The 21,207-nt window shown below is 37.5% G+C and overlaps 2 protein-coding genes across 3 annotated transcripts in view; both read left to right on the forward strand.

Moving 5' to 3' along the window:
- Positions 1 to 385: 385 nt before the first annotated feature.
- Positions 386 to 19,299, forward strand: stam2 (signal transducing adaptor molecule (SH3 domain and ITAM motif) 2). Of its 2 annotated transcripts, XM_052142494.1 has the most exons (15): positions 386 to 548; positions 1,218 to 1,302; positions 1,601 to 1,676; positions 6,181 to 6,276; positions 6,371 to 6,517; positions 10,555 to 10,624; positions 11,260 to 11,452; positions 13,155 to 13,249; positions 13,336 to 13,418; positions 13,513 to 13,600; positions 14,117 to 14,171; positions 14,257 to 14,410; positions 14,504 to 14,649; positions 17,710 to 17,913; positions 18,326 to 19,299. In XM_052142494.1, exons 1-14 carry the CDS (start codon positions 509 to 511, stop codon positions 17,909 to 17,911), a joined length of 1,530 nt encoding a protein of 509 aa, XP_051998454.1. In that variant the 5' UTR covers positions 386 to 508; the 3' UTR covers positions 17,912 to 17,913; positions 18,326 to 19,299. The 2 variants fall into 2 exon arrangements, with proteins under 2 accessions (XP_051998454.1, XP_051998453.1); XM_052142493.1 differs by having other exon boundaries at positions 17,710 to 19,299.
- A 1,779-nt stretch (positions 19,300 to 21,078) lies between these two features.
- cacnb4a (calcium channel, voltage-dependent, beta 4a subunit) overlaps positions 21,079 to 21,207 on the forward strand; it is a 48,390-nt gene continuing 48,261 nt past the window's right edge. The window contains exon 1 of the mRNA XM_052142497.1: positions 21,079 to 21,169. Within this exon, the coding sequence (XP_051998457.1) occupies positions 21,107 to 21,169 (63 nt within the window). The 5' untranslated portion in view covers positions 21,079 to 21,106. The remainder of the gene's footprint in view (positions 21,170 to 21,207) is intronic.

Consider the following 21,207-nt stretch of genomic DNA (forward strand, 5'->3'; position numbering starts at 1 on the left):
CAATTAATTATGTAATGAGCTGTTTCCTCGCAAAAGCCGTTTAAACATCACACCAACGCATCTCCCCCATAGACATCATTTTAAAAAATGGCCTTGTTTCCTCACCAGTGTTGAATATCTGTGCGACTGCCGCGTTATGCTATTCAATGCTAAGTTTTAGGACATTAGTAGAAGGGGTCTGGTAATTCCCCCTGGCGTTGTCATTGTTCACTAAATGAAAAACAATCAAATACATTCCGTATTTATTAATTTAATAAATGATTGTAGTTTGGAATAGAAATCCTGACTGTAGATTAAAAATAATAATAAAAATATTTTTTTTAATCAGTTTCTACATAGAAAAAAAAAAAGCGATTTCTAACAGGCATCACGTGGACTTACTGAGTTTACGATAGAGCGCAACTGGTGGAAGTGAACGCAGTTTAATGGATAAGAGTGGAATAATTTGTCGTTCTACGTAGATAACACGCTTGGATTTCGGGAATAATAGAAAGGAAAAGGTCACACAATGCCTTTATTTGGCCAAAACCCATTCGATCAGGATGTGGGTAAGTTTGAAGGGTGTTGTTTTTATCGAAGTGATGTAATGTTGACAGGGCCGATCTGCCAGTGTGTCAGATCTTCAGGGTTATTTCCTTCTCTCACTGATCCCTTTTCTTTTGAGGTGTAGAAAGTATTTTATAGCACATGATCTACACGCTAAAGAGGTCAGACGTATTCAACATAACTGTCACACTGTTGTGTTTATACTTTGTGTCCTAAACTCCTTTTAATAACTTTTCTAATGAACATTAATCAGTGCAGTTATTCAGTTTTCAATACCTTATGTCAATAATCTTTGAGCTGTTTTTGGGTACGAAGAACAAAGTTTAGTTTAAGACTAACAAAGTAATGCTGTAAGATTGTTTCTAATTTCATTACAGCTTTTCAAGTTCCTTTGTTTCAAGAACTTTCCTAGATATCATATGGATCAGATGCCGCAAGACAATTTCCCTGTGGCTTTTAAGAGTTAGTCATTAAAAGGTCTGACTAATTTATCCCTTTGTATTCCTTAAGGAGGGGACGAAATAATATGTACCTAGTGGATTTAATGGTTGCTGTGTCTGCCTGTTTATATTCTCAGCAAGAGACTTTGACTCTTGTCTTCCAGTTAAATGTTGCTCTATAATGATATCTTGCATTATGGGGCTCATTGGAATACTCATTTGCATTTCCAGAGAAAGCAACCAGTGAAACCAACACAACAGAGGACTGGGGCCTTATTATGGAAATTTGTGACCGGGTCGGGACAACTTCGAATGGGTGAGCTAAAAATTTTATATATCAGATTTGAGTAATTAATTATTTTTGACACGCTTTCAGTGTGTTTATTTTAGTAACATTCAGTGATTGGTGCTTGCCTGCATTATATTGTTACATTTTTCCTTATTCATACAATAATTTTTGGCAAAACTGTTTGTTATTATTACTGGTTTAATATTAAATAATAATCTAATATTTTTTATCACTAGTTTCTTCAGTGGAAATTGTGCTTGCCAATGTAAGTATCATGAGGCCCTCTGTGTTTCTTCCTCTGTTTTCCCACACTTTTCTCTCATAGGTCAAAGGATTGTCTCAGGTCAATCATGAAGCGAGTCAACCACAAAGTCCCTCATGTTGCTATGCAAGCATTAACGGTGAGCTATATGGTGCCCTAGTTTAATAAAATAAAGATGCATCCACAAGGTTACAGATTCAGATTGCATTCAGAAAAATGTCAACGATATCAATGATTTCAAAATTTTATGTATACATATTTTTTGTAAATATAAGCATAACGGATGTATTACCACTAGACCGTTCATCGCAATTAAAACTACGATCCTGAAATGGATTCACAAACTCGTCCACATAAAAACTGGATAGTTTATTCGTGATAACAAAGTCAACAAACAACAATTAAGAGTAGCTCAAAACAAATTTCAAGCAGGTGAGACTTCTAGGGGTGGGAATCACAAGGTAACTGATGATATAATATAATATAGATATTTAGGTCACAATACAACATTATTGCGATTCTTTATTTTTGGTGTATTGCAAGGGTCTTCAACAGGGGGTCTGCAACCCCCAGAGGGTCCACAAATTATAGTTTGATCCACCATTGGTGGCATTTGTTATAATCACTCGCACGCAAGTGACAGCGAGAGACAGCAGTATGAATTATCAACATGTTGAAATCCATCGCAGCTGCATGCCATATCTTAAAGTGTGACTAAACCGTGCTAGTCAGCACTACAGTCCAGCCCAGACAAACCCTTCAAACGACCACTGCTCATCACGAGCCGCTCAAAGCGCGACACGCATCATGTTTAGCAGTGCTGCTTTGGATGGACGCTTGAGTAAATGCGTCTGCTTTGCTTTGGTCGTGCTGTGCGGTTGAGCAGATGCCAGACTACAGTTTCTTTTATTATTAGTTGCTTTCAGAACAACAGCTTACTTGCCAGTTACCGCTCTGAGGGCCTGAGTAGCTCAGCGAGTAAAGATGCTGACTACCACCCCTAGAGTTGTGTGTTTTGGGCCGGTTGCTAGGGAGGATAGTCACGTGGGGTAACCTCCTCATTCATGGTCGCTATAATGTGGTTCGCTCTTGGTGGGGCGCATGGTGAGTTGTACGTGGATGCTGCGGAGAATAGCGTGAAGCCTCCACATGTGCTATGTCTCCGTGGTAATGCACTCAACAAGTCACATTATAAGATGTGCGGATTGACGGTCTCAAACATCGAGGCAACTGAGAGTCACTACGCAACCATGAGGACTTGGAACACATTGGGCATATGGCATTCCAAATTTGGGAGAAAAAGGGGAGAGAAAAATTTGTTACCGCTGAGATTATCAAGCTGGCATACACGGTCCTTTACGTTCCACAAACACACAAGACGGTCTCTCTCAAATCAACATAATTCAAGGTGTACTCAGTCATTGTTTTACTAATTACAAATTGTATTCAATTAATTCTAAAGTAATTTTAAAATATATTTATAAAATCAATCACTCACGTGCGATTAAGTCATTTTAGTAACCTTATAAAAGTTGTTTCATCTGCATGGACCGGGTCTGTCTGTTTTTCTTTTTGTCTGTCTTTTTCTTTCTTTTTGGAGGAGGTTTGGCACAGGGATTTACAAGGGAATTTAAAAATGTCACTTCATGTCAAAAAGGTTGCAGACTCCTGCTGCACATCCCTGCTGAAAAGACCAACTATAACCAGCTTAAGCTGATTGGCTGGTATTAGCTGGTCGCCCATCCCAGCCTGGCTGGTCAGTTAGCTGGTTTCAGAGGGGGTTTGAACACTTTTTAGCTGGTCAGGCCGGGAGGCCATCTAAGACCACCCTGGTCCATCCTGACGAGCTAAGACCAGCCTGACAGACTAAAACCACCCTGACCACCCAAGACCAGCTAAAATGGTTCAAAGCCCCTTTAAAACCAGCCTGACCAGCTATGACCAAGCTGGGTGACCAGCAAAAACCAGCCAACCAGCTTATTCTGGTTTTAGCTGGTCTTTTCAGCAGGGCAGCATTTAATGATTATTTCAATAGCTTTGCAATGTAAACATCATGAAGTATACATACAATAATATGGTAGCCTACCATCCAAGATTTTATAGGCATAAAACGCAACACTCAATTTTATACAATATGTAACGGGGGTCCCGGATCCGTCTCTCTACCCACCAAGGGGTCCTTGGCCTGAAAATTGTTGAAGACCCCTGGTGTATTGCGATTCAAATCTACAGTATATTGGATATTTCACTATATGTTTCTCATCCGTCTTCGTCAGACTTAAGACTTAAGGATTCCAAATCACCAAATGCATTGTTAAATTAATATAAAAGTGCCACTTTACAAAAGAAGGCCAGTTTATTTCCTAATATCTATGTACAACAAAGACCATAATGGCTTCCTATATCTGTGGTTAGGTTAATGTAGCTAGCCTTTACCCTTTTTCCCTTTCAGCAAAGTCAAATCACAAGTAAGATTTAAGAATTTAGTAAAATACTGTATTCTATCAGAGGCATAACCTCTCCCAGGTCTCTCACAGAGAGTGCACCTCTGTATGCAGATTAGATGAATTCTTTGTAAACATTAAAAGACCTACTCAATCACAAGTTTCAAAGGTCCACCTTCAAACCCCTAAATTGTAAATCAAAACCTGGATAATATCAAACATACACTTCTGAAATAACAATAGAATCGCTTGGTATTTAAGCAGAGATGACACAGGAATCGGGGTTCTCTGCAGTCAGATGTGTCCACACATTTATGTGTGTAATTTTAATAATTGGAATATTTTAGCTAGATATCCCATGCTATGACACTGCATGTAGTCTTGTCAGATATGTCTCTTGATTCTTATTTTTAGAAATGTTTGTTCATTTTCTGATCATTTGTGGAAATTGGATTTGATTTGAATATCTGTAACTTGTGTTTTAAATCCTACCAGGCAAATACATTTTTATTATTTGATTTATTCTGTATTCTTCTGAGATCATTTACACTCACCTAAAGGATTATTAGGAACACCATACTAATACTGTGTTTGACCCCCTTTAGCCTTCAGAACTGCCTTAATTCTACGTGGCATTGATTCAACAAGGTGCTGAAAGCATTCTTTAGAAATGTTGGCCCATATTGATAGGATAGCATCTTGCAGTTGATGGAGATTTGTGGGATGCACATCTAGGGCACGAAGCTCCTGTTCGTCCACATACTAAAGATGCTCTATTGGGTTGAGATCTGGTGACTGTGGGGGCCATTTTAGTACAGTGAACTCATTGTCATGTTCAAGAAACCAATTTGAAATGATTCGAGCTTTGTGACATGGTGCATTATCCTGCTGGAAGTAGCCATCAGAGGATGGGTACATGGTGGCCATAAAGGGATGGACATGGTCAGAAACAATGCTCAGGTAGGCCGTGGCAATTAAACGATACCCAATTGGCACTAAGGGGCCTAAAGTGTGCCAAGAAAACATTCCCCACACCATTACACCACCACCACCAGCCTGCACAGTGGTAACAAGGCATGATGGATCCATGTTCTCATTCTGTTTACGCCAAATTCTGACTCTACCATCTGAATGTCTCAACAGAAATCGAGACTCATCAGACCAGGCAACATTTTTCCAGTCTTCAACTGTCCAATTTTGGTGAGCTTTTGCAAATTGTAGCCTCTTTTTCCTATTTGTAGTGGAGATGAGTGGTACCCGGTGGGGTCTTTTGCTGTTGTAGCCCATCCGCCTCAAGGTTGTGCGTGTTGTGGCTTCACAAATGCTTTGCTGCATACCTCGGTTGTAACGAGTTGTTATTTCAGGCAAAGTTGCTCTTCTATCAGCTTGAATCAGTCGGCCCATTCTCCTCTGACCTCTAGCATCAACAAGGCATTTTCAGCCCACAGGACTGCCGCGATACTGGATGTTTTTCCCTTTTCACACCATTCTTTGTAAACACTAGAAATGGTTGTGCGTGAAAATCCCAGTAACTGAGCAGATTGTGAAATACTCAGACCGGCCCGTCTGGCACCAACAACATGCCACGCTCAAAATTGCTTAAATCACCTTTCTTTCCCATTCTGACATTCAGTTTGGAGTTCAGGAGATTTTCTTGACCAGGACCACACCCCTAAATGCATTGAAGCAACTGCCATGTGATTGGTTTATTAGATAATTGCATTAATGAGAAATTGAACAGGTGTTCCTAATAATCCTTTAGGTGAGTGTATATCTTTACTGGCGTTTTAATATAGGAGAAACCGCACTGAAGAAGCCGGACAGGAGAAAGCCTTTTGAAGAATTTCAGTTAATCATTTATATCATAACTGGAGCTTTAATAGGAGGAAGCCATTTAAATAATTTCAGTTTGAATTTCATTAGAACAATAGAACAGAACTATACAGGAGCTTTGACATAGGAGAAACCGTCCTGGAGAAGCCGGGAAGGAGAAAGCAATTGTAACTAATCAGTCAAACTAGTTCACAAATTGTACTGAATGATTCATTAGCAAATAAGTCTAAATAAAAGTGATTTTTAAAAATACTTATCCAGTACTCACAAATGAATGGAAAGGTCATGGAAAATCATTGTTCAAAAAGTGTGGCAGCCTTGATGGAAAAGATGTGCCTTATTACTGCTAAAATATTTCCCATTTAGTTGCTAGGTGCCTGCGTCTCAAACAGTGGAAGAATCTTTCATCTAGAAATCTGTTCACGAGAGTTTGCCAGTGAAGTTCGGGGTGTGTTGAACAAGGTAAGGATTTTTAACCCTCTGTAAATATTTATTGAATTAAATCATGTTTCAAGAGTGTAAAGAACAGGCTTGTCTGCTGCCCTCTTCTCCTCAGGCTCATCCAAAGGTTAGTGAGAAACTGAAGGCCCTGATGGTGGAGTGGGCTGAAGACTTCCAGAAAGACCCACAACTAAGCCTCATCAGTGCCACCATCAAGTCCCTCAAAGATGAGGGAATGACCTTTCCTACCCCAAATACCCAGGTATTCCTGTCATCAGCTAACAACATGTTCTATTTGGATTTCACTGCAGGAGAATGGGCTGTTATGTTAGCTGTCTAAAAGCCCTGATGCAAATGAACAGATAACAGACTGTTATTTGGCCTACATAAATGACGCGGTCATTTGACTGGATTTAGATTATTTTTACAGGTCACATTTGCATAGGTCATTAGTTATTCAGCTCATCATATTTTCTATAATGGTAGGTCACAGAAATGTAGACAGATGTGTTGGTTTGTTTTCTTGCTACTTCTTCCATGTAGGTCATTGCAATCTTCTCTCAAAGTTTCAGAGGAGATGAGAGCTGGGTATAATATAATAATGTGCACATTACATATTTTTACAGTACATATACAGTTGAAGTCAGAAGTTTACATACACCTTAGCCAAATACATTTAATCTCAGTTTTTCACAATTCCTGACATTTAATCATAGAAAACATTCCTGTCTTATGTCAGTTAGGCTCACTACTTTTATTTTAAGAATGTGAAATGAATAATTGTTTATTCAGCTTTTATTTATTTCATCCCAGTGGGTCAGAAGTTTACATACACTTTGTAAGCATTTGATAGCATTGCCTTAAGTTGTTTAACTTGGGTCAAACTTTTTGTATAGCCTTCCACAAACTTCTCACAATATTTTGCTGGAATTTTGGCCCATTCCTCCAGACATAACCGGTGTAACTGAGTAAGGTTTGTATGCCTCCTTAGTCGCACACACTTTTTCAGTTCTGCCCACAAAATGTCTATCAGATTGAGGTCAGGGCTTTTTGATGGCCACTGCAATACCTTGACTTTGTTCTCCTTAAGCCATTTTGCCACAACTTTGGAGGTATGATTGGGGTCATTGTCTATTTGGAAGACCCATTTTCGACGAGCTTTAACTTCCTGGCTGATGTCTTGAGATTTTGCTTCAATATATACACATAATTGTCCTTCCTCATTATTCCATCTATTTTGTGAAGTACACCAGTCCCTCCTGCAGCAAAGTACCCCTACAACATGATGCTGCCACCCCCATGCTTCACAGTTGGGATGGTGTTCTTCGGCTTGCAAGCCTCACCCTTTTTCCTCCAAACATAGCAATGGTCATTATGGCCAAACAGTTCATTTTCTGTTTACTCAGACTAGAGGACATTTCTCTAAGTTCTTTGTCCCCATGTGCACTTGCAATCTATAGTCTGGCTTTTTGGAGCAGTGACTTCTTCCTTGCAGATTATGTCGATATAGGACTTGTTTTTACTGTGGATATAGATACTTGTATACCCATTTCCTCCAGCATTTTCACAAGGTCCTTTGCTGTTGTTCTGGGATTGATTTGCACATTTCGCACCAAACTTGACAGAATGCGTCTCCTTCCTGAGCGGTATGATGGGTGTGTGTTCCCATAGTGTTTATGCAGTTTATGCAGTGTTTACTGCATTTCATTGGCTCTGTATGTGTACACTGCACAATGAAAATAAAGTTGAATCTTTTTTTTGTATTTTATTTTTTTATACTTGCATACTATTATTTGAACAGTTGAACATGGTACCTTCAGGCATTTGTAAATTGCTCCCAAGTATGAACCAGACTTCTGGAGTTTTGGCTGATTTCTTGTGTTTTTCCCATGATGTCAAGCAAAGAGGCACTGAGTTTGAAGGTAGGCCCTAAAATAAATCCACAGATACACCTCCAATTGACTAATCAAAAACTAATTGGCTAATTGCCTAAAGGCTTGTAATCAATTTCTTAAATTTTTTGGGAAGCTGCTTAAAGGCACAGTTAACTTGACCCACTGGAATTGTGACCGTTAATTAAAAGTGAACCAATCTGTCTGTAAACAATTGTTGGAAAAATTACTCCTGTCACGCACAAAGTAGATGTTCTAAACGACTTGCCAAAACTATAGTTTGCTAATATGAAATCTATGGAGTGGTCCAAAAATGTGTTTCAATGACTTCAACCAAAGTGTATGTAAACATCTGACTTCAACTGTATATTTTTGCGTAGTACACGTATTTGTATGTTTTGTACTGCTTATTGCAGCAGATAAGATCTGACTATTTCTATTGTCATTTTTTATTATTATTTATTTTATTAAAATTTTCCAATATGTTTTGTCATTTGAACCAACATGGCAAGCTTAGAATGTTTGGGTAAAACCTCAGATAGGTTGACTAAATAGTCTTGTTTGGGAGAAGGATTATAAAACAATCATGTGACTAAACATGGCCACTGTTTATTACATTAAATCTACACTGCCTGGCCCAAAAAAAAAAGTTGCATACTCTAATATTTCATTGGACCACCTTTAGCTTTGGTTATGGCGTGCATTTGTCATGCCGTTATTTTGACAACCTTATGCAACATCACAACATTTTTTTCTGTCCAGAGTTGCATTCATTTTTGGCCGAGATCTTGTATTGATGACAAGAGAGTTGAAGCACTCTGTAAAGTCTTCTCCAGCACATCCCAAAGACTTTCAATGGGGTTAAGGTCAGGACTCTTTGGTGGCCAATTAATGTGTGAAAATAATTCCTCATGCTTCCTGAACCACTCTTTCACAATTTTAGCCCGATGAATCGTGGCATTGTCATCCTGGAATATGAACATGCCATCAGGGAAGAATATATCTATTGATGGGATAACCTGGTCATTCAATACATTTAGGTAGTCAGCTGACTTTATTGCAGCATAATGTTGCTGAGCCTATACCTATACTCTATTGGTTACCAATAGAAGCAACCCCAGATCATAACACTGCCTCCAAGGCTTGTACAGTGGATACTATGCATGATGGGTGCATCACCTCATGTGCATCGGTTCTTACTCTCACGTGCCCATCGCTTTGATTAGGGTCAATCTAGACTCCTCAAACCACATTACCTTTTTCCATTGTTCCACAGTCCAATCTTTATGCTCCTTTGCAAATTGAAGTAGTTTTTTCCAATTAGCCTCACTAACAAGTGGCTTTCTTGTGTACACACAGCTGTTTATTCCCAGTCGTGTAAGTACTCGTTGCATTGTGGTTGAGGAAATGCTCTTAATTTCATTATTAAACATATTTGAGAGTTGTACTGTCAATATGTTATGATGTGACGGTATAGCGATCATTCAAGGTTTTTTTCTGACCACATTTCTTCTGTGAACGGTTTACACACTATCCTTCCAGGTTTTAATAATGCGTTGGACAGTTCTTAAACCAATTCCATTGATTTCAGCAATCGCCTTAGTTGTTTTCTTTGCTTGATGCAGGCCAATAATTTGCACCTTCTGAAACAAAGTAGCATCTATTCCACAACCACGGGATACGTCTTCCGACATGATTGTTGAAGTTACATTCTGCATTAGTTAGGATTAAATGAATTGTTGCCAGCTGAAACATATTAATCACTGCATTAATGATCCAATCATAGGCTCTTAAGTATCTTCTTACTTAAATCCAAACGACAACTTTTTTTGGCCAGGCAGTGTAGTTATATAGGTTAGAGGCATGTAAGGCATTCAAGTACATCTGGAATGCTGAAGGATGTGTGCAAACTTGAGACAAGAGAAACAAGGGCCTACAATGGAATTTCCTGTCACGTATTTGCTGTAAAGTTGATTCTTTGTTTTTTCTCCTCTTTCTCCTTTTACTGTGTACAAGACCAGATGTTTGAAAAATGAATGTGAACTTGTGAACTCTGTTAATGAGTGCTGCCATGAGTGCTGCCATTAATCAACTGTCTAAAATAGGTCTGAAGACTTTGTTCCATAGCTCTTAGGTTGTCATAAAAAGGCCAGTTATGTAAATGGATTTGAGAAAGTTAGTCACTAGTTCACCGTATCTAATCTTGTGAATGTTTCTACTGCTGTTTCTCCTTTGGCACTGACATTCATACTCCTATAGATGGCATTGTAATGCTGTTTTCATATAGCTTTTGCTGTGCAAAAAAAGATACATCTCGGTTTTTTTAAGCTGGCAAATTATAAATTGTATTAATTGATATTTAGCCCAGTGCTGAACTTGTGTTCTCATCGATATGTGTTGCTTGTAGAGCTCCAGCACAAAACACAACAGCACTCCCTCCACCAGCAGACCAGCTGATGATGATGATCTGGCCAAAGGTGAGGAAGGATCTACATATTATCATGCTTTCTAAAGATACACTTTCTAGTATTCCATTTTCAAAATCAGTTAACACTTTTTATTTAGGCCTGGACTACTAAAAGATTGGTTGAAATTTTATGCTGAAACAAATTTCAGATTGAGCTACGGTGCACATATTTTTTGTTACTTTAAATAAATACTTATTGTATGGACACTTAGGCTACATCCACATTATTCCACTGTATTAAAGACAATGTTAAGCTTAATTTAACAAACCAAATAGCTTTCAACTGTGTTTGATATAATGGCAAGTGATTTTCTAGTACCAAATTAGCAATTTAGCATGATTACTCAAAGATAAGTTGTTGGAGTTATGGCTGCTGGAAATGGGGTCTGTCTAGATTTGATAAAAACAATTATTATTTTTTTAAATCAAATAGTGATGGTGCTGTATTTTACATCAGAAATGTCCTGACTATACATTGTGATCAGATGAATGCCACTTTGGTGAATTAAAATACCACTTTCCTTCCAAAACAGCAAAATCTGTACATTATTCCAAACCTTTGGCCGCCAGCATATATACATTCCCAAATACATGTGGACACCGGTGATTAAGACCAATGATATTTGTGTGTCTTGCTCTGTGCAGCCATTGAGCTGTCCTTACAGGAGCAGAAGCAGCAGGCAGAGACACGACCCCTCACAATAATCGCTGATTCGCCTTACAACACCATTGGAGTGAAAGAGTCCTGCAAGGTGCGCGCCCTCTACGATTTTGAGGCCGCTGAAGACAATGAGCTCACCTTTAAGGCTGGAGAGCTTGTGCTGGTCCTGGATGACAGGTAAACACACCATTTAACATCATAATATCATAATTATAAATGGATTGTTCAAGGAAATTAATGGCAATTCATGAAGAGTTTTTGTTCAAAGGTGAAATTAGTTGTCAGATTAAACTAAATGGGTTTTTCATTTGACTATGCAACATCTAGAGAGCAGTGGCCAATGTAAAAAAATAATGCGGATACATAATACAATTTAATGATAACATATAAGATGTACACACATTTGCTTAATCTAAGTTAACACTAAAAATGTCTGAAACAGAAAATGTTTCAATTCTTGTCGTAGTTCGGGGGGGCTCACATTTCTATGGAATGAGATATACTTACTCACAATGTTATTATAGTAGGATCTACCATGCATAATTTAAATACAGGCTACTTTGTAAGCAGTGTTGTCACAATACAAAAATTTCAGTATTCAGTAGCAATACCAGTGAAACTGGCATTGAGAATCATCAAATTTCTGTTCTACATGAAATACGAATAGTAATTTGTTAATTAAGTAAACATTGTTTTATTATTAAACTCAAGTAATTATTAAAGACAAGCGTCAGTTATACATTATAAGCAATAGAAGCATTAAAAACAATATAAAAAGAATACAAATTAAGAAAACATTGCTTAAAGTTTTTCACAGCAGTATCACGTATTCATGTAAATTCATAATTAATTGTAGTGAAATATCACATAAAATTACTTAAGTTTAGTCTTCACTGTATGATTATTTTTTTTTTTAAAGCCACTAAAATACTTCAGTCAAGAGCAGAGAGTCATTTTCTTGTTATTGCTGTTTGATTAATATAACAACATACTAGACAGTGACAGATCTAGTCCGCATTACACGTCCGATATTTTGATAAGAATCCACTTTTCATAACAATTTATTTAACAATGTCTGTTACACATATTACTTTTATTTATTACTGTAGTAATAATAATATGTAAGTACAAGCAGCGCTACACAACAATTACATTATGTAAATACATAGATGCACAGTATCATGAACACTAAAAATAAAGTGTCACCCCACTTTTTTGTTCCACTATTTACATTTACTTTAGACTTAACAGACTATGTTTACAATCAAATCTGCAAATCCACATTAGAGTGAGTGCTCTTACATAAGCTGCCTGTCAGACTCAAAAACTGAAACTATAAAAAGAACATTTTTAAGATTCTTGTTATCTGTGTGGTTTCTCTTCTCTCTTTTCCCTTTGGCCTGTTTTCGAGATTAACAATTGGATGTCTTACGAAAGTATTGAGAAAGTAACGATTGACGTAATGAATACCCCCGTCATAGATTTTAGAACTCTCACTAGGCGAAATTACCACTTCTAATAATTCGCCAATCTCAAAGGATCTGAGAATCTCAAAGTTTCAAACTATTAGCTTATTAATCAGTGTGGCCAGTGGATTGATCTGTCACTAATGTATGCTCTAAAAATAAAATAAAAAAAAATGATAATTTACATTACCCACTGACAAATTTGGAATTTCGGAACTGAAGAAATGGGGAGCCAATACTTATATTTAATTGACTGAGCGATTGTTATTGGCAATATCAGTAGGATAATTGACCTGACCGATATATTGCTTTGTCGTTGCTATAATTAAAAGTATAATATACTGTACATAAACTCTCCTGGCTTCCCTGGCTAAACCATGTTTACTGTTAATAAGTGTTGCTGTTATCAACAGTGATCCAAACTGGTGGAAAGGAGAGAACCATCGAGGAGTTGGGCTTTTCCCATCAAACTTTGTCACCACCAACCTGAATGCTGAACCAGAGCCGGGTAATACACTTTTTAACACAGCCTCTTGTATGGGAACAAACTACTGAAATTGCACATGCAAATCTCCTGTATTCTCTTTCCTGTAGAGATGTATGTGGAGAAGACAACCGTTCCTGAGGTGCCCAGTGTTGAAGCCAAAGCTGAACCTGAGCCTGTCTATATAGATGAGGTGAGTGTCTGAAAGTAGTGATGCTCATAAAAACAAAAAAACACAGGCTTTTCTCTTTGTGTCTGATATTGTTTGTTTTCATCAATCTTTATAGGAGAAGATGGACAGAACTCTGTACATGCTCCAGAACACAGACCCTGCAGATGCTTCACCTGATAGCCCAGAGCTGGTCACATTAGAAGGTACTGGGAAGATCCTTTTATAGCTTTGGATGCCGATGCCATTTGATTGCATCTTACATTTGATTACATTTACATGTTGCTCTAAACCTGTATGACTTTCTTTCTTCCATTGAACACAAAAGGAGATGTTAGGCAGTATTTTATCTAATTTATATCTCTCATTTCATCTCATTCTCATTTTTGGTTGAACTATTTCTTCATCCCCTGATGCTACGTTGTAAGTGTACTGAGTTTCATGGCTTATTTGGCAGGTTTTGTTTTTGTTGTTTTTGATGAATAAACATCCTATTCTGCAACTTCCTCTTTTCATTGTGTACATCAGGGATATTACAATATTAATGATAGTGTTACATTTTATTTATTAGCCTTTGGCACACATCTTTATTTTTGTGTTGATAAAGGGGTTTTTGATCATTACTGATGGTGCTGTGGGGGTACTTACGGCAAAAAAGGTTGGGAAATACGGTGTTAAATCACTACATTCTTGCTTACTACAATTATTTATCTCCTTTTCAGATGCTTGTGAACAGATGAACCCAATGATTGACGAGAAACTGCAAGAGATTGACAGGTTGGTTTAAATCCTGATGTAACAAATCAAACTTGCGCAAAAACAAGCTCCCTGCATTCGAAATCTTTGTATATCACTTCTGCAGGAAGCACTCAGAGTTGTCAGAGCTGAATGTGAAGGTGTTGGAGGCTCTAGAACTGTATAACCAGTTAATGAATGAGACTCCAATGTATGCAGCATACTCCAAAATGCAGTCTCTCCAAGGCACTTACCCAGTAGCCCCTCCTCTCAATATGCAGGTTGGCTATTCACTTTAATTAAAGAATCATGTAGAAGTACACAAAGTCATTTTAAAAAGTATTAGAAAAGTATTTTTACTTGCTCTCTCTCAGGGTTATCAGCCGCCTGGAGCATACATGTCCTCTGGTGTTCCACAGGGTTATAGTCTAAGTACAGACCAACCGGGACCTCTCTGTTCCCTCCCTCCTACAATCAATTCAGCAGCCAACAGCCACCAAGCACAATCTCCCTACATCAGGTAATCAAACACTCATAGATGTCAGTAACTCTCAATGCAGCAAGTTACCAACATCCCTTTTTGTTGATCAATATTTTTGTATCTGGTAAAGGGACTAACAATACCAGAGTCACGGATTCAGATCCCAGTGAACACAATACAAAAAAATGTATATCTTGAATGCACTGTAAGTCACTTTGGAAATGCCTGCCAAATGCTTAAACGTTAAATGAAAAATATCACTTTTGCACTAGAGCTTTTGTTGTACTGTATATTCTAGTCCGTTTGATGTAGGGATGGGCATTTCAAGTAATCTTGTAGTCAAGTACTCCAACACAAAAAAAACGAGTAATCGATTAATTGAAATGTAGAATTTAAGCTAAACCGTTGAACCTGTTATTCTCAGCACTATGCATTACCAACAACATCTAGATTCAAAAATGATGAAAAAACATTTGCATTCACACATAGAAACATACAATCGAAGTCTTCTGAAGCGAATAATTTAGATCATTTCAATTTAAAAACGATTCCTTTAACAACGTCATGCATCCACCAATGCATTGAGTTGTAAAGGTAAGATTTAGGTGAGAGAGGCAGTTTGTCGTAATCCATGGCAGGCAAAGGCACAAAGGAAAATCTAATTGCGGTGTTCGAGTAGTGTTTTTACTAATCGAATATTTAAAGCTGAATGAGTACTCAATTAATTGATTACTTAAGCACATTCCTAGTTTGATGTTAGAGTTTGGCTTGTTTGTTTGTTATGAAATAGGGATGGGCACGAGAACCCATGTACTCTGAAGTGACCGCACTGATTGATCATGAAAACGATGATCGAAAATGAAAATGCTTGATGTGACTTTTCACTGAATTTGAAATTCAGTGACAACTACCTGAAAACTATACTTTACGTATCAAAGAGGGGCCTTATTTTTAATTTTGAAATTGATAATGTTGTCATTTTGAGCTGTACCTTCATTGTCAGCAGAGATTTCTCATATCAACCAAACTGATAAACGATACGCAGTCCTAATATATGTTCTGCAGGTTTACGAATATTAAAAGAAAGTTTAGTCCACCGTGTTTTAAGGGCCTGGGTAGCTCAGTGGTTAAAGACGCTGGCTACCACCCCTGGAGTTCGAATCCAGGGCGTGCTGAGTGACTCCAGCCAGGTTTCCTAAGCAACCAAATTGGCCCAGTTGCTAGGGAGGGTATAGTCACATGGGATAACCTCCTCATGGTCGCTGTAATGTGATTAGTTTTCAGTGGGGCGCGTGGATGGCGTGAAGCCTCCACACGCTCTATGTCTCCGTGGCAACGCGCTCAACAAGCCACGTGATAAGATGTGCGGGATGAAGGTCTCAGATTCCAAGGCAGCTGGGATTCATCCTCCGTCACCCAGATTGAGGCGAATCACTACGTGACCACCAGGACTTAAAAGCACATTGGGAACTGGGCATGCCAAATTGGGAGAAAAAGGGGAAATATAAAACAACCCACTATGTTTTGAACATCTGTCTCTGCACACGTTTGCTAAAAAGGTTTTATTGTCATATAATTTAGATACTTTGACTCATTAATGTATATTATTTAATAAAAGTGAAGGTTTATCATTGACTGTAAATCTCCCTCGATGCCGACCTGTTTGCGTGACACTCCTGCATCTCAGCGAAATCAGAACTGAAGATTTCCCCAAGAGTTATGATTTCCACTCCAAGTACTCGATGAGTACTCAAGTAATCACTTATGCCCATCCCTAGAAAGTGTTTATAGTATAATGCATTACTCATACCTGCCTGTCTTTTGAATAAATTTTGTTCATGGAGCAGCTTACATTTATTATATCTCTTGCAATACATCCACTGTAGAAAAAATTCTTGATGCTTGTCTGTGTGTGAATTGTTTTGGTAAATCTAAAGGGACATACCTGAATAACACATGAAACTTAGCATCTTCCTTCTGTGTAACTACTGCTGCCACTAGTACTCATGATTACGGTTGGGAACAGAGAACCGGTTCTAATTCAGAACTGCTTCCTTTTTTTTTTTTTAATACTGAAACTGAAATTTTCATGACTTTCAGTTACTCTCATTCTTCCGCTGAGGTGGACAGAGCACCATACTGAAAAATCTTTTCTGTGTGTCCTATGCTACTATTCAGCTGCACTGCAACACCTCTGCCAAATCAGCAGTGGAAAACATATGTCACAAACAGTGATATTTTTTACCTGTGTCACGTTCACTGTTGTCTTTTGGTTTTGTACTGTTATTTTGAAGTTTAGTTTAGTTCCTGTTTCCTGTCTGGTCTTTGTAGTCCTCTGTAGTTTCCTTTCATGATTGGTGTTCCCCTGATTGCTTCTCCTTCCCTGATTGTTCCCCCAGGTGTCCATCATTCCCTTGTTTGTTGCTCTTGTATTTAAACCCTGGTTCTTTGTTCAGTCCTTGTCGATCGTTGTTTGATGTATGTTGATGTTTTGCTCCGTTGACTGTCTTCCCGTTTGTTCATCCAGTTTCGTGTACCTTCGATGTTTTCCTGATTTAGTTTTGTTTTCCCCATGTGGAGATTTTCATTTGTTCCTGTTTGTTCTGTGTTAACCTTAATGTACAATAAAACCGCGTCTGGATCCGCACCTCTCGTCTGTCTTGTCCTGCTTCCACACAAAGCGTAACATCCTGAAAGAATGACTCTTATTAGCCAGATCTTTTTAGTGAGTCCAAAACTTACTGAATCACAAATTCACAATGTAATTTTGAATAAATAGTTTATTGAAATAAATAATTGTTAATGTGTAATGAGAACTTGCAGTAAAGGTGCACTCAGTAAATTTTGTCTTTGTGTCATCCTGCATGGGAAGGTGGTAGATTCGAACACTTTTTTTAAACAAAGAATCTAACCAAATGTGAAATCATGCTTAAAGTTGCACCCAGTAAATTTCTGTTTAGGTTTGCTGATATCTAGTGGTGTATCAATTAAAATAATTTCAAAAATACTTTTTAATTTCTTTCTGTTAAAAAGTATAGCAATCAGCCAAAAATCACTGAGTGGACCTTTTATATAACTCTGGTTTGTTTTATCTTGCAGTGGCCATATAAATGCACCATACATGAACCAAGCTCCTGGAGCCCCCACCCCTTATCCAGCACAGATGGGTGTTGCTATGGACATGTCTGCCTATCAAAACACTAATCCTGGTCTGCCTCCAACCTCCTATCCAATGGCAGCCCCGGCCCAACCTGGCCCTCAGCAGCAACAAGCAGCCTTCTACCAGCAACCCCTTCTGTAATGGTGTGCTGAAGATCTGACTCTACAGCCGTGAATTTTTCTACCGATGCAAATTCCAAACAGTGAAATTACATTGAGAGTATTTTTCTCTCTCTTACATATATTGATGTCAAGGGGTATGCAGAGATATGACATTTGTCTTAGCAGGACAGAGATGTAACTCACTTGAAAGGAAGCAAGCACTTCATTTTCTCTCCCACTTATTAACCCCATGAAGTAGTTTTGAGGAATGTTTTTGGAATGCATCATACTAAACCAGAACATTATTTTTTGTCTTGCTATGCTAATCATCAGCATATTCTTTATTTTTCTGATTTTGAAATTAAGATAAAGATGGTAAAATGCAAATGGAAACAAATCTTTATGACTGGTATTTCCTAGTATCTTTGACTATTTTTTTCCCATTCATTTCCAGATTAACAGACCCATAAACTTTGAATTCTTGCCTTTCAAGAGAGAATGTATTTTTAATGGCACAAGGCATTACAGAGGAGACCGTTGTATAAAGAACATGATAATTCCATGGATCACCAAATCTGCATTGAATTTATGTACCAAGACTCCGAGCACTTGTAGAATTTCCTACTATCAGAATGGCAGAACGATGGGACCGATTTAGGGGGGGTAGCATTAAACAGCAGTTTAAAGCCAATGCCACTGGCTAGAGACTTTCATGTAATGTTCGTTAATTCTTTCGCAAGCTTTGCTTTTGATTTCTATGAACTGAAAGTCGTTACAGATGCAATCCCTTTATGGTCAAATTGGTCAATCCATGTGTTTCACTGTATAATGATATTTATAATATGCAAGTGCTGCTTGTGTTTGCATTGTGGGTGTTTGTTGTTGTTTGACTTAATGTAAACTGTGTAAAATTGCATACAGTACAATATCATTTTCATGGTCTATGATTGATTTCCTCAACCGGAAATAGTGAATTTGTTGATGTTTGCTTCTTTTCTGACAACCCCCATTTGAATTTGATAATCCCTTTACAATATGGGCAGAATTTCACGTTCTCTTTAAGATGGGTTTATGTAGTAAAATATTAGATGAGAATTGTCTTTGTTATTTTCTTAAACTGCTTGATAAAGATGTAGTATATTAGATGTTAAATATCTGGCTGTCTGTGTTGCGCCTTAACTTTATAAAAATGTATTTACCACCAGATGCCTTGTTATTTCGAGAGATGGAATAAAAGTAGAAACCAATTTAAAAGACTTTATAAGCTGCTGTATATTTGTAAACATATATGTTTTAAGAGATTTGGAGAGAAATCTGTATTGTACTCTCAGACCCAATGTTTTGTAACACATTGTATCCTTCCTGCCCATTTTTCAAATTCCTTTTGCAACACAGTGAACTCTTATAGTCTTCAGAAAATAAAAACTAGCTGCGTTTCAAAGGTTGCTTTTCTGTATTGGACACTTTCCCAGCATATTCACAAAGAAAGCAAGATCTCTTTGAAAATGACTTGAGCGGTGCATTCTCATAAACTGATGTAATTTCACTTTTAGAGATGCTGGATGTTAAGCTGTTATTAAATCTTAAAACAGATAGTGATAGCAGATCAGGGCATGTTTTGACACTTTTTTTTTTTACTCACAGCCAATATCCCACTAATTATCAACCTCACATGTGCATCCCCTTAGGATCTGATAACCACAGCTGTGAATGATACAGATTTCAGTTTAGCATGTCCTTATGGATGTTGCATGCATCAGATAAGAAAGGTATGTCCTTCACTAATCCTTCTCATAAAATTATAACAGATTGGTAACAATCCTCCATTATACTCATGAAAGGAATATTCCGGGTTTAATACAAGTTAAGCTCAATCGACAGCATTTGTGGGATAATGATTACCACCAAAATATATTTGGACTCGTCCATCCTTTTATATATATATATATATATATATATATATATATATATATATATATATATAAAAAAGAAAAAAAAAACAATGTTAAAGTCAGACACTTACAATGGAAATGAATGGGGCCAATTTTTGGAGGGTTTAAAGGCAGAAATGTGAATCTTATAATTTTATAAAAGCACTTACATTTAATTCTTCTGTTTACTAATTTATTAAGTACAATTTTGCTATAACTTTACACAGAAAAGGTTGGTAAGTGAATTTATCACACTTAAATCATGTTAACATATGTTAACTATATTAACCACATTAATTAATCATATTGTTTATGTCTTGTGGCTATAGTTTTGAAACAGTGAGCATTTTAACGTTTACGGATTGGCCCCATTCACTTCCATTGTATTATTTTTTATTTTTTTTAAGAAAAGGAGTGGCAAGTCAAAATGATGTTTTGTGGTAATAAACATTATGCCCCAAATGCTGACGAGCTTAACTTGTATTGAATGTGGAATATTACTTTAATATTGCTCACACTTTGCATTAGTGTTAATTTGACAGTTTAATTATATAAGGAGTAATTAAAAAAAAAATTAAATCTGCATTGATTATCATCTTTCAAAGAGTATTTTCCAAAAGGGACATGTTCATTTAGTAAACATAATATTTTTCATAAATATAATATGTGTTTTCCTTGGCATTTTATGGGTCAATATACAGTAAAAATAGAGGGAAGTGGTGGAAAATAGTAAATTAAATATTAAACATACTAAACGCATTAAATTTTTTTAAAGGAAGTTTACACATTTTAATTCATGTTCTGTCCCTTCTGACAAAAGGGCTTGATAATTACTAACTTAGTAGTTAAGCTGATTAAAAGGAGAGAGAAAAGTTTCAAAACTTGTGCATATTCAATAAAATTTTTATTGATTTTGCAGTGTTTAATAAATTAATTGGCAAACTCAAAACACAGTTTTATGTGTACTTAAATGGGATGTTGAGCTAGTTGTAAATACACTTGTGTATGTCTGTATTGTTTCTATTGTGATTAATTCTTTTTGTATGTGTTATCATCTGAATATCTGGTGATGACCTCTGATCAGCAGCTGACGATGCTGCACTTGTGGTGAGCTCGCGCCACTGCATCCGCACGCGACAGCGGCACTCGCACTGCATCGGTCACAGCGCAGCACACGACATAAACTGCGTCTTCGGACCATGGACTTCACCGCGAAACTGGAGCAAACCGTTCAATATCCTTCGCTGAGCCAGTGGACCGGGACAGAAAGGCAACCGCCACCCTGGACTGATGAACTTGCGGAAATGTCCCGGCACATCTACACACGACACGGGATAGGCGACGGTGTGCAGAAGCCGATTTTTCAGGTAGGGATGCGAGCAAACAGTTTTGGTAACGTTAGTTT

Source organism: Xyrauchen texanus, chromosome 14, assembly GCF_025860055.1.
Source record: "Xyrauchen texanus isolate HMW12.3.18 chromosome 14, RBS_HiC_50CHRs, whole genome shotgun sequence".
Lineage (NCBI taxonomy): Eukaryota > Metazoa > Chordata > Actinopteri > Cypriniformes > Catostomidae > Xyrauchen > Xyrauchen texanus.